The sequence below is a fragment of the Lipotes vexillifer genome, unplaced genomic scaffold (genome assembly GCF_000442215.2).
Source record: "Lipotes vexillifer unplaced genomic scaffold, Lipotes_vexillifer_v1.1 scaffold3, whole genome shotgun sequence".
Classification (NCBI taxonomy): Eukaryota; Metazoa; Chordata; class Mammalia; order Artiodactyla; family Lipotidae; genus Lipotes; species Lipotes vexillifer.
This window is the reverse complement of record NW_006783631.1, coordinates 818033-833046: the sequence shown is the minus strand read 5'-3', so window position 1 is coordinate 833046 and position 15014 is coordinate 818033. Positions and strand designations below refer to the sequence as shown.

Here is a 15014-nt window from a genome sequence, read left to right as displayed (position 1 = left end):
ACTGATTCACTCTGTTATAAAGCAGAAACTAACACACCATTGTAAAGCAATTATACCCCAATAAAGATGTTAAAAAAAAAAAATAAATAAATAAATAAAAGATACTCAGTAAACACTTGCTGGATTAATAAATAACTGAATTTATATAATATTAATTACAATATTATATTTTAAAGGATAATACAGAGAAATTATAGTAAAATGAGGAAAGCAGTTATGCAAGTACATATACAAACACATAATGTACACACACATATTTCTACTATTTACCTTTCCAAAAATGCTTAATCTTTTGGAGTCAATGTATGGCTGTTTCAGTAAAAATCTGAAATGAAAAAAGAAAATATTATAGCTATGTCTTCTTGAGTTAAATGAACCATAGAAATCCATTCTTAGCAACAAGAAACAAAACAAAACAGAACAAAACAGAGGTCAAACAAGACTGCTTTAGTGGTTGCAGCTCTATTCATGTAGTAGGGTCCTGTATACCAAAATCTTGCTACTCAGAGTGGTGGTGCAGTAGTTTGGGTATCACACTTGTTAGCTTGTTACAAATGCAAAGTCTTGGGCTCATTACCAGCCTACTGAATCAACATCTGTATTTTAACAGTATCCTAGCTAATGTCTGTATACTGTTTTAAAGAACCTACTAGTTTTCTCAGGTCACTTTTTCATGCCAGTGTGGAAAAGGTATCTGTGAAAGTTCAAGAACTGTAATTAACTGGGACAATAATAGACATTGTGGATTATTGTAAATAAATAATACAGTAAGTTAATTAAGGTCTCTTCCATTTTCGTAAGTCCAAAGTGGATTCTAATTCCAGAGGGGGAAGTATGATAATTCTTTTATTATGTCACTGAGAGTGAAAGATACTTGAAAAATACAATAGTCTTTATGATTAACTTAGAAAATTGTTTAATCATTAAAATATAAATCTCTTAGCATTTACTAATGCTAAGTATTCTATATCACATACCTAGTTTCTCATTACAGGAAAAACGATAAGAAAATGTACATTCACTTACTTCACTGCTGCTATTTGGTCCTTTATTTCCACTGAGCCTAACCTTCGATGAATCTCCTGCAAAATTTTCAGGCCCTGGAATCCACTTCCTCTGCCATCAAACCGTGCTGTGATGACGTTACCCGTACCAACAAGTACTGAATCCCAGTCAAAATGGAACTTATCTGTAACCAGCTGGCCTCCTGGTTCTTCATCCCTGCAAATATCAACACATTTGACCAAAACAAGAACAACTGACAATGTGGTTGAAATTTTAGTGTCCCCACCTATTGGTTAAAAATTATGGAAAAGACCCATGTTGGCTATTAAAATTTCTCTTAATTCTTGATATTAAACCTGAAAATATAAATGTCATTTTCCTTTGTAAATTTTCAAATGAAAAGCTCTTTGAATGAAATGAAAATGTGAAACAGAATTTAAAACTGTTTATGGGAAATTATTTAACCCATTTTAAAAATAGAAAAATAAAGAAAAAAGCACACACATTCCATAGGAATTTCTAAAGAATGATCATCAAGTTGACATACAGGCCCTACTTTATTGGATTTCTTACAGACAGTGTGTTTTAGAAATGTTTTGCAGATGGTATACAAGGGCCAAAGGGTCTGACAGAGAGAGGAATCAGTCATGGAAGCTTAATAATAATTTAACAAGAAATGTACAATCCTAAAGCACATCAGATTCAAAAAGAAATACTGCATTAATATTTCCTGAATTGTTTTTTGTGAAGTAATTCTCACTGAGAAGAATTTAAGCGAACAGTGAGGAAAAATTCTTTTTTATCACTAAATTTGACAGCAAGAAAAGGAAGCAGACACGCATATGTTTGAAAAATTTGAAAGCTAAAAGTAAAGATGGAAACACAAATGATAAATCATGAACATTCTGTCCAGAGGGAAAAGGTGATACAATTTTAAAATGTCACACTACTATGGTATTTATAATTTATTTTCCAGAATATAGAACAGGTAAAAAAGCAGACTCTCATAAAATCACACAGATTATCTAGGTCCAAACCTAGGTACAGTTCAAAAACACAGTGGTCCATGTGATAGATTTTAAGAGTAACAAAACATTTAACTCTCTGAAAAGATCTCCATTTATAGTTGGGCTGCATACTAGAAATTTTCACCCTACTCACTCTCCTGTGAAGACACCAAAGTTGCCTTCAAGTTTATGTAATTGTGTTGCTTTGAAGGATTAAAATATACCAATACACAAACTAATCATCATTAACAAGTTTTAGGTTATCAGATTTGCTAAAGGAAATAACTTCTGGGCAGCAAATAGAACTGAGCAGATACAGAGGTTGTGTGGGACCAATGAGTTGGGTAAAGAAGGAGGTAGGGAATAGGGCAAAATGTCAGACAACTAAGATTTACTGAATGCTGTTATGGAACGAATTGTCTCTCTCAAAATCCATATGTTGAATCTCCAAGGTCCACTATCTCAGAATCTGACTGTATTTGGAGATAGTGCCTTTACAGTAGTGATTAAGTTGAAATGAGGCTATTAGAGTGTACCTTAATCCAATCCAACCTGTGTCCTTGCAAGAGGAAATTAGGACAACAGAGAGACCCTAGGGGTGTGCATGCACAGAGAAAAGAACATGGGAAGAGGCAGCAAGAGGGCAACGATCTGCAAGCCAAGGAGAGGTCTCAGAAGAAATAAAGCCTGCTGACATCTAGCTCTTGGATGTTGAGCCTCTAGAACTGTGAGAAAATAAATTTCTGTTGTTTAAAATACCTAGTCTGTGTTATTTTGCTATGTCAGCCCTAATAAACTGATACAAAGGCCTTCTATGATCTAAGCACTTAAGATCCTTTATCTTATTTACTATACACCACCAAAAGTTATTTAACCTTTCCGGGGAGGAAGTTGTCTGTCGTATGGCTTATTGCATGGCTTATTGCATTCCAATGTATTATTATTCCTACATTGTAAATAAAGAAATTGTGCCATGGAAGGGTTTTAATAATGACCTACTCCATTCCTTCCTAAATCACACATTTAATGGTGATCCTGTGATTCCAAATATAGAACTGTTTTGTCCTTCCACAGTGTTTGCCATCTTTATCTCTTTTTTAAAATTTAATTTATTTTAGTTTTTGCACACTTACCTCTTGATCAGATTATTAGGAATTGTTAGTACACATTTCCAATGTGCTTTTGCCTAGAATTCCAATTGCCTAGTTCAGAATGAAGTCTGAAATTGCTATTTTTTCCACATTCCCAGATGATACTGATGTAACTTGTGTACCATTTGAGAAATAGCATGAATCACCATGCGTGGCACACTTTCTGGTGCATGAAGAACATAGAGAATGCTTGTTGAACTAGACAGTTTCAGGGAAAGTAGACTCAGGTGAAGTTTAAAATGGAAGGACCTTAAAAAGCTTAATAAATCCTGTATTTTGAAGCTTGGGGATTTATTGCAAATATTAGAAAACAGAATATGATTCACAGAGGACAAGATACAAGGCACTAACTTCAACATTTAAGCTGAGTAAAAATATGACAGTTAAAAAAATATGAAGTCCCAATTTCACTCTGAACATAGATAGGGAAGATACTAAAACACTAAGACACAGTTTCCTTATCTTTAATAATGGTAAAATACTGTCTTGTTTTCCTCAAAGTGTTTTGTAAGCATTAAATGGCATAATGCATTTGAAAATACTTTGTGAAATATAGTAAGCAATATAAGATTATTATTAGATTTACTGAACAATAGAAACTGTTATTATTACTCTTTTGTTTGAAGTCACTTTTACTTATACTGAGCATATTTCCTTATAGTTCAAAATGGAAAACTATATAAAAGATTTTGGCCAGTAATTAAATTGAGAAATATCTATGGATCAATATATTATACCATGCAGTAGGAGCTGTTATACCAAGGGGACTTCCATTTTCTAGATGGTCAAAGATACCAAAGGTTCATAAGAAAATTAAAAAGTGCAATCAACAGATCCTTTGGAGCAATTATCAGAGTGTTGTTAGTTACTAAGGCAAGAGAGCCTAGAAATAAACCCATGCACCTATAGCCAATTAATCTTCAACAAAGTAGGCAAGAATATACAGTTGAGAAAGGACAGTCTTTTCGACATGTGGTGTTGGGAAAGCTGGACAGCTACATGTAAAACAATGAAATTTAGAATATTCCCACATACCATATAAAAAATAAACCTGAAATTGTTTAAAGATCTAAATGTAAGACATGACACCATAAAACTCCTGGAAGAGAACATAAGTGAAACACGCTTTGACATAAATCATACCAATATTTTCTTAGATCAGTCTCTCAAGGCAAAAGAAATGAAAGCAAAAATAAACAAATGGGACTTAAGCTTAAAAGCCTCTCCACAGCAAAGGAAACCTTTAACAAAATGAAAAGACAACCTACTGAATGAAAGAAAATATTTGCAAACAGTGCGACCAACAAGGGGTTAATATCCAATATATACAAACAGCTCAAAAAACCAAACCAAAACAATCCAATCAAAAAATGGGCAAAAGACCTAACTAGACATTTTTTCCAAAGAAGACATACAGATGGCTAACAGGCCACATGAAAACATGCTCAACATCACTAATTATTAGAGAAATTCAAATCAAAACCACAATGAGGTATCACCACACACAAATCAGAATGGCCATCATCAAAAAATCTACAAACAATAAATGCTGGAGAGGGTGTGAAGAAAGGAGAACCCTTGTACACTGTTGGTGGGAATGTAAATTGGTGCAGCCACTATGGAAAATAGTATACAGGTTCCTTAAAAAACTAAAAATAGAACTACCATATCATCCAGCAATTCCACTCCTGGGCATATATCCAAAGAAAACCATAATTCCAAAAGATACACACACCCCAATTTTCATAGAAGCATTATTTACAATAGCCAAGGCATGGAAACCACCCAAGTGCCCATCAGCAGTTGATTGGCTTAAGAAGGCATGGTTTGTATATATGATGCAATATTACTCAGCCATAAAAAAGAATGAAATATTGCCATTTGCAGCAACATGGATGGACCTAGAAAATATTATGCTTAGCGAAGTAAGTTAGACAAAGACAAACCCTATGTGATATCACTTATATTTGGAATCTAAAAAAAAAATACAAATAAATCTATATATGAAAACAGAAATAGACTCACAGACATAGAAAACAAACTTATGATTACTAAAGGGGAGAGAGAGGGAGGGACAAATTAGAAGTATGGGATTAACAGATAGAAACTACCATACATAAAATAGATGAGCAACCTGGAATTATTGTATAGCACAGGGAATTATACCCAATATTTTACAATAACTTATAATGATACATAATCGGCAAAAAACTTGAGTCGCTATGCTGTATACCTGAAACTAACACAATACTGTAAATCAATTATACTTCAATAAAAAAAAGAAAAAAAGAAAAAATAAGGCACATTTTTCAAACTTATGATTAATAAGTGATTGTAGATTTTTCAAAGAAAAAACTCAATTCCTTACTCATGCTTGCAATACCCAGGAAAAATATACAATTTCATTCATTTGCTCTGCTTCACCTGCTTTCAATGTTAGAACACAAAATGTTATAATCTATTATCAGCCAATAATTTTAACACATTTCTTTCTCTAGTTGGATGTGTTGTTCTTTTTTGGTGCAGAATACAGGCATATCTATTTCAATATCAATTATAAAAGAACATGGATTATGATGGTAAGCACTGCCTGTATAAGGAACAAGCCAGAGACTTGCAGAAGCAAGGGGGAGATTTTTCACAAAGTGTTTACCGGAAATTTTTTTCAACAAATAAAGGTAAGAAAATATTACTTATTTGATGAAGTAGGAAAAGATATATGGCTGTAGGGATGACCACAAGGAAGGTACTGTAAACCAAATCATCCATCATATAATAAATGGGTATCACAACTCGTGTATGTATTGTCCATGCAGAATTGGTGAGCTCCAATTCATGTGCCTTCTCTTTGTTTTCCTCTGAGTGTCTGCCGCATTCTTTTTTTGATATGGTTTTGCTTTACTCTCTCTGTCTCAGAAATCTCTGGGGACATATAAAGAACAATGTTTCAAGGTTGAGAATAGGGACACACAATTTTGTTGAAAGTTGTATGAAAAGAACAATTCCATGTGTTTTAAGCAGTGAGAAAGTCACAGCAATATGAAATGTGTCCACTTCCTAACACAGGCAGCAAAATCAACTTAAGACTAAACTTTTCTTAGAAGTTAAGGTCTTTGATGGTAGAGTTCACATCTGTTTTAATACCTTGAACACTCAATGTCTCTGCGTGGATGAAGAGAACACGATATAAGCAAATAATGAAAAAAGGCTGAGCAAAACGCACAAAATTCAATAGACTTTTAACATGACAAAACAAACCACTTCTTTATGACATAACAAACATCAACTATGTCAAAAACTGAATTAAAGTGATTTGTTCGGAGTAAGTTTGGTCAGGTTCACAAAATGCTATTTAAATTCATGAAAAGAGCTGGATTTATGTTCAGAAGAGATAGGTTTTGACTTTGTTATCAATATGCTGAGTTACTCTGGCAATTATATGCTTTTTTTATATTCATTTATTGTTTTCATTATAATGTGTTGTAAATAGTTAAGATCACCTAGAGTACATTTTTAAAAGCCTTTTCCTTACCATGAAACCTTTGGCTAGATAAACAGAAGGAAAATATTTACCAGTGAGAGAACTTTCCATGAGTGATCTATTGAATGGCAGAATGTCTTTTTTTTCCTACACGGCAGAATTTCAAAACTGCTATACAACAGCTGGGTATCTGTGTCTATTGGGTTGTGGAAGGAGGAGGCAGAGAAAATTGCTTGTCAGCTTGGTTCTTTGCTCTTTTTAGGCTTAGAGTAGACCAACTTCAGCTGCATAAGTGCTAGATAAGAGCTAGACTCAGGGAGAGCTGTGCTGCAATTTTATTTTAGATATAGTAAACTAAAAAAGAGTGTGAAAAGAAGGGTGACAAACAGAATGAAAGGGCAGATAAGGAAAAGGAAACTGATGCTGCAGAGAGCTGCATCACAGTACATTCTTAAGGAGAATGAATTGTCAGCGTTTTTGATTTTGTTCTTTAGGAAAGAACTCATTTCACAATAGAACATGAGTTTGACATGAGTAGAGTGAAACAATATTTGTCTTGTCTTAATCTGAAATTTATAAAAATTTATAGTCAGCGATGTCTTAGTTACAACATAAGTACATCTAAAAGCTAACGAAATTTATCCTGTTTCAAGCAATATATACCAATACATGCAGATACATACATTGGTCAAGGGCTTCTTGGCCAATTCCTTCTATTTCTCATTTTATTATCCATAGACTTCTCTCTCATGGGAGGATTGTCCTACATGCAGATTGGTGGAATGAGTTTTTTCATATATATACTACATCATAGAAGAAATAACATTCTTTTTTTTCTGTCAGAGAACAGTTTCTTGTTCACATCCCCATCTTCTTCCATTAGGAATATTATAATATAACCTGCAAATTTCTGATCCCTGGTTTGTTTACATATAATTTTTGGCTGAATTAATTTCCACGGAGTTACAACTAGGGAAGCATTTGATATGGACAAGTTTATTTATGCCTCTAACCAGACCCCGTGGTCTACCTGATAATACATAGAAAGTTAGGCTTATCAAACAAATTCTCAAGCTGTGTTATCCTCCATCACCTGTGTTCATATACTTGCATTTATAGATCTTTCCCATGTTAAAATTTTTAGAAAATATTGCCTATATTAATGACCTGAACCTTATAGTGATGTGAGAGTGTTATCATGAAAAGGGTATAGATGATACGTTGGTAAAACCAAAATGAGTTGAGCCCAGGCCCAGTGGCTTTGACACTTGCCTTCCCTTCCCTATGCCTATGTTTGCTTTGCTGTGGAAGATGATAATAATAGTGTTTACCTAGTAGAGTTATGGTAAATATTAAATAAAATAATATATATATATATATAAATTGCTTAGCAAAATGTCCAGTTTGTAGTTTGTTAAATATTATTAACCCAATGTTCTGGTCAATGCTATGGGACTTGACTGTTTCATCTTCCATTCCTCTCAAGGAAGTTGAGCTCCCAAACCTGGCCATCCCTAGGCAACTCTGTAGTGATAAGTCCTGAGCTTTTATATTATAAAAATCAAGTTTTTCTTATTTGGCTCAGTCCAAAGGATGAAAAATTCAGTTGCAGTAAAAGTGTTCTACTTTTCACAGTGGGTGGGTCTTTCAGTTAACTTAGAATGAATGAATATGTATGTATTTCTGTTTTTTTCTATGTAGTTGATTTCTTTCCACACATAGTCACATGTGATTATGCATCTGAGTGTAATTTGTGTGTCTCTGTATGTGTAAATTCTTTCTTTTGCTTCCACAGATAGATACTTCTTCTGGAAGCACTAAAACAAGAGACTGTTACCCTCATATACCTTTCTGATTTATAGAACTTATGACATAGATAATAGGTCTTTTTTTTTTGAGGCATTATTATTTTTTCAATAGTTTCCTTTGTATTCAAGAAGCTGCTCAGACAATAAATTTAATGTTTTTTCTTGATCAAAATTTGATCTCAAATTTGGGAGGGTATTTTGTGTTAATAAAACTGCATCTTTTTTCATCCTTACCCTACTGCTCTTCTCACTTCTCTTCTTTTCCTCCTTCGATTTTTAGTAGAATAGCTTTCCACATATAGGGTCAATTTCTGTCTGCTAAAGGCATTCTTCCTTGTCTGGAAGGAAATTCAATTCTATTTTGCTCTTTGATTTCTCTTGAATAGAAGCTAGAGATTGTTCCTTAGCATGATATAAAAACTGCATAAAACTATCATTAGAGCAATGAAAAAAACAGAATTCAGTTCTTTAAATCAAGTTATTTATATTGATATAGGAAGCCAAAGAATGAAGAGCTTATCAGAACACAGGTTGAAATGTTAAACAGCACGGATATTAATGAGCCAACTACAAAACCCCAAAATGGACTGTTAGTATTATCCACACAAAATTAACCTCGGGATAAACATCTTAGAGAGCACATAAAATTATCAGAAGAGAACCAACAGAAAAGGGTCTCAGGGATGTCTTGTAGACAGAAATTGTGCCATAAAATGGAAGTTCCAATCTTCTAATCATCCCTACCGTCGAAGTCTTACTACATGAATTCTTATTTGTTAGCCAATTTCCATTTGGGATAATTTCTAACAGAGTGGTTGAGGAGGTCGAAAGAGAAAGGGGTTTGTTGATCTTTATTTTCAGTTGCTGGGGATGGCTGTGTAATCACTGAGCTAGAAAGCACTTCATCCACCCCCTGGCCTTTGAGACACTGACACCTAAATCACTCACAGTCAAAAGACAGTTTAGCACATTGTATAAACAGATCGAGAACAGGAGACTCTACCTCATTCTTTATGTGAATATAATTGTTATGTAAATCTTTTATGCAAAAAGTCTGATTTAGATATTATAATGGAAAATATTCTACATGCTGGCTTAAGGAATAAGGGTATATTCCAAAAGAAATAGAACTAAGTATGTGTATATTAAAATAAGAAGCTGATGGCAATCTTCACAACAATCTCATATTTCTTCATTTTCCATTTTGTGTGTGTGTGTGTGTGTGTGTGTGTGTGTGTGTGTGTGCTGCACAGCTTGTGGGATCTTAGTGCCCCAACCATGGGTTGAACCCCAGGGCCAAGGCAGTGAAAGTGCCAAGTTCTAACCACTAGAGTCCCAGAGAACTCCCTTCATTTTCTAAAGTAGAATACAATTCAGCATGAGAATGTTGTGGGTGTAACATTGCGGAATACAATACATAGGATGTATATCATGGATTGCAATGGATTTATAATATAGGGATGGATACTAATTATATACAAACTTTGAACCTTCATTTCATCGTAGACAGGGCATCATTCACCTTCAATAATACATGGTGGTTATACAAAACATTTTCCCTGGATTCTAAATGTCAATTTACCAACTGAAAAATGTGGCTACATAAACACAGGTAATTTTAATCTTAGCTTACATTATTGTGTCAGTTAAACAGAAATAATAATAAATGTAGTGCTAACTATGAATAAGTAGCATAATGTCACTGATGCACTCCTTCAGCTTGGGGCTTTGCTGGATTACCAAAGGAGGAAACACCATGTTTAGTATCCTTAGTTTAACCTTTCAAGACATGTCAAATTAGTAACATAGTTAATGTTTTCTTCTATCATAGATTTCAGAAAAAAATAAATAATTAAAACAGAAGAAAAGAATGATCTAATATAGTTATACCCTTACATTTATGACTTAATATGTGACCATCCGACCACCCAAACCAAAAAAAAAAAAAAAAAAAAACAGAATTAGGAAGCATTTCTTATGAAAAGCACTCAGAAGCATATCTTTAAATATAGAATATACTTGTATGTTTCAAAAAGGTAATCAATTGACATTATTCATATGAAACCATATCACATCATTCACGTCATTCATATGAAACCATTAATATCTGAGACTTGTATTAAGAGAGGAAAAGAGCTAAAATGGTATAAATATGTAAGTCATAGAAGTGACTATATTTTTAAACTAGTATATGTACATAAATCTATCAATTTAAAAGAATAGTCAAGCGAATATTATGTCTTACATATTACATACACATTTTTGTAAATTTAGAATTTTTTCCCCTGTGACATTTTCTTAATACATCAACTTTGAGTGTGTAGAGTTTTTTTTTTTTTTTTTTTCCTTGCGTTATGCGGGCCTCTCACTGTTGTGGCCTCTCCCATTTGCGGAGCACAGGCTCCGGACGCGCAGGCTCAGTGGCCATGGCTCACGGGCTCAGCCGCTCCGCGGCATGTGGGATCCTCCCGAAACGGGGCACGAACCCGCGTCTCCTGCATCGGCAGGCGGACTCTCAAGCACTGCGCCACCAGGGAAGCCCGAGTGTGTACAGTTTTAAACAGTACTAAGAAATTAATACTGACATTAAGAGGCATTATCTATAAACTGTGAAAGAACAAGCTCTAATCTGTTCAAGAATAATATAAAAAGTAATGTAATCACCTTCCCTCCTTCCATTACCAAGATTAAATGCCACTGTCTTTTCTCTTCATCATTTCCTGGGTATTACAGTGTGAGTACATTTTACATTCACTTAAATGAGCAACATGAACAGGAATGAGAAAAGTCAGAAACTTAAAATTTAAAGTTTGACCCCCCCTTACATGGCAAAGCAGTAATGACTCATTGAGACAAGCACTAGCTATCTCTCTTTTCCATTTACATGTAGCAAATGTGTTATCTTTGTAAGAAACTGAGAGTGAAATGGGTATGTATTTGGCATGAACAAGTGGATAATCAAATAATGTTATAGAAATTTTGGAATATGTGTGTCTTTACTCTTGGGAAACAAAACAAACTTACTTCTAACAATCTGATCTGCTCAAAAGTCTATGAATCCACATAGTAAGTGACGAGAGTAAAGACTTGCCATAAAATGAACCCTCTGATTAGAATTTCGAATTTTATGAAATAGTGAGGATTGAGAATTTGATCTTTCATGTGGACTATCTAGGAACTTACTCATGGTTTATTTAAATTAATTTTTATTGGAGTATAGTTGCTTTACAATGTTGTGTTAGTTTCTGCTGTACAGCAAAGTGAATCAGCTATACGTATACGTATATCCCCTCTTTTTTGGATTTCCTTCCCATTTAAGTCACCACAGAGCATTGAGTAGAATTCCCTGTGCTATACAGTAGGTTCTCATTAGTTACCTATTTTATACATAGTAGTGTATATATGTCAATCCCAATCCCACAATTCGTCCTTTATAGTCTTTATTTTACATCAAAGCATTAACACAGTACAGGTGGAAAATGTTACATTCTAGAGATTATCACAAACTGTTAAGTGGGAAGAACGAAAGGTTATATGAATTTGGTTTTAGAGAAGTCCCTATTGATTCTGGACAGCATTTTTGATAATCATCCAATAATAATTATCATGCAATGCAATATGTAAGTAGAGTATTGTGTAATAGAAACAGCAGAGCTTTTTGATCTGAAAAATAAATTGAAAAAACCTTTGAGTTCAAACACTAATTTTGTCCTGCCCATGATCTTGGAGTTAATATGCATGCCATATTTTAGTCATAGTTTCCTTGTGTTAAACTGAGAAAAGTGATATTTATCTCACTTGGTCTCTGTAAGAATTAAAGATGGCATTTATATATCCTTAGCATGATGCCCGTTGTACAATAAACACTCAAGAAACGGTAGGTATTATTAAATCCTATATTATTTTAAGAAGATAATCTCAATAATCAAATGTAAAAGAGAAACAGTAAAAAGATAGCATGAAAACCAATCATTATTTAGCCTTATCCAGAAAGATTTTAAGAGAAATGAGAAACTCACCTCGTTTTTCTGAGAGGAAAACTAAACTGCAGAAAAACTGACTCATCCTAAAGCCTGATTTAACACATTATAAACTCTCAAATAATTTACTTCTCTTTTTCTCTACTTTGATTTAACTCATTCCAGATGACTAACTCAGGGTTGATTGATTTCTTTGTTTATTCATTCATATATTCCTTCATTCATATATTCACTCATTCATACATTCATTCTATGAATATTTTAGGAATATAAATAATGCTCTAAGCACTGTGTTAAGGTAAAACAATACAAAAAGGGTTGTTATCAGCAATGAGTTTATAGTTTAAAAGAAGAGACAGCAAAACAAATATGTGTATGTAATATGTAAGACATAATATTCGCTTGGCTATTCTTTTAAATTGATAGATTTATGTACATATACTAGTATAAAAATATAGTCACTTCTATGACTTACATATTTATACCATTTTAGCTCCTTTCCTCTCTTAATACAGGTCTCAGATATTAATGGTTTCACATGAATGACGTGAATGATGTGATATGGTTTCATATGAATAATGTCAATTGATTACCTTTTTGAAACATACAAATATATTCTATATTTAAAGATATGCTTCCGAGTGCTTTTCATAAGAAATGCTTCCTAATTCTGGGGTTTTTTTTTTTGGTTTGGATGGTCACAAAACCTTCTGAGGTTCCATAATGAAAATTTAGCAGAAAGATGATTCCTGATAGCCAGAGGCTACTTTCTTCAAGGCCAATCTTCCTTCAACTCCTCAGATTGCTGCAGCCAGTCTCCAACGTATGCATTCACTATAGAATTTCCTGGACGCAAACCCATCTCTATAGATGAAGAAGTGACTCACAGCCTGTCAGGTACTAGATGCACTGTACAGAATAGCAATAAAGTAGTCACAACAAAATCACTAAATCATCTCTTAGCCTCATTTAAATATTGGTTTATTTACTATTCTTCACTGTCAAACTGTCCATTTAGGGAAAAAAAGACAATTATTATTATTTTCTTTTTTCGAGTGTGGAGTCCACTTATAACTGAACACAGTACTTAATCTTAAGAAAAAAAATGCCCTTAAATTATAAACCTTCTAAAAAACAGATAAAAGACACTTTACACTTAAGCCATTCTGACCTATATGGGTTTCCAAGCATAAATATTTAGGAATGATCATTTAGCTTAAAGCAATCGATCATTTTATAAATATAGAATCAAAAAAGAAAAAAATCCTGTTTGGCTTTGTAAGTCATATTCTGTGAAACTTCTGAGAATTTACCTCTAAAAATCAAGGAGTTTGGATAAATTAAATTAATATTTAGTATAATCAGCATATAAAAACAAATGAAAACTAATGAATTAGTACTCACTTTTATTCTTCTTTTCAACAAAAAAGTGGCAAATTAAACTCTATAGGCCTAACTATATTATTTTATCTGCTTTAGTAATGTCTATTAAATAATTTTATGGATGCTAAAATATATTATTAAATGTTTATATTGATACTTTTAAATATTAAAATGACTACTACTTCTAATAATAACTATGTTTATGGTTACAATTTATTAAACACTAACTGCAAATGTTTATGCTCTTCTAGACACTATGGTGACATGTTTATATATATTAGTCCATGTTTTTGTCTTCAATTTATTTATAAGGAAACTGAAGCTTAGAAAAATTAAGCAATGTACTGGTAAATCTTTGAGCTGAGATTTGAACCCAGGCCTACCTGACTCCTAAGCCAGTACCTTTACTCTACTCTCCCGCCTCTAAAAAACACTTGACTATTCCTTTCTAATAAGACAGTTGAGTCTTGTGCAATTCCTTATATTCTTCTTATGAACTAAAAATCACCCAGACCAAAGCACAAATCTGATGGCAGGACAAGCCAGTTGGCTTCTCTGACTCAAGGCTACAGAGAGAATGTGAACTCTTGTCTACTTTTTCCCCCAAAGTCTGACACACTGTGGAGCCAGTGGATATGTAAATGGGAAGAACTGTCTACACATCCAACTGCATATGTAAGTCATGCTTCAAGGAAGGGTGCCTTGTAGAGTTCCTTTCCCTGAGAAGCCTCATTTCTCAGTGAATAAAAAGAACAATCCTTTTTCCCAAAAGGAGGTATGACTGAGAGAGAACACGACGTTGAGAATTTTTTTTAGTTTTTTCTCATTTTAGTGCCTGAGATATTTCCCCAATAAATCACACATACAGTTCAAATAGGAATTGAATACTCAGCCACAAAAATGAATGAAATAATGCCATGTGCAACAACATGGCTGGACCTAAAAATTATCATACTAAATGAAGTAAGTCAGACAGAGAAAAACAAATATCATACCCTATCACTTATACATGGAATCTTAAAAAATGATAATGAACTTAGTTACAAGACAGAAATAGGCTCACAGACATAGAAAACAAACTTATGGTTACCAAAGGGGAAATGGGGGAGGACGGATAAATTAGGAGTTTGGGATAAACATATATACACTATGTATTTTATATATATATATATATATATATATATATATATATATATATA

General features: G+C 33.4%; 1 protein-coding gene across 2 annotated transcripts in view; it reads right to left on the bottom strand.

The window, feature by feature from the left end:
- The window catches only part of DPP10 (dipeptidyl peptidase like 10), a 681887-nt gene that overhangs the window by 30326 nt on the left and 636547 nt on the right, over window positions 1-15014 (bottom strand). For both annotated transcript variants that reach the window (XM_007456345.1, XM_007456346.1), the window contains exons 20-21: window positions 1027-1221; window positions 271-325 (exon numbers count right to left, since the gene is read on the bottom strand). In XM_007456345.1, coding sequence (XP_007456407.1) covers window positions 271-325; window positions 1027-1221 — 250 coding nt within the window. The remainder of the gene's footprint in view (window positions 1-270; window positions 326-1026; window positions 1222-15014) is intronic.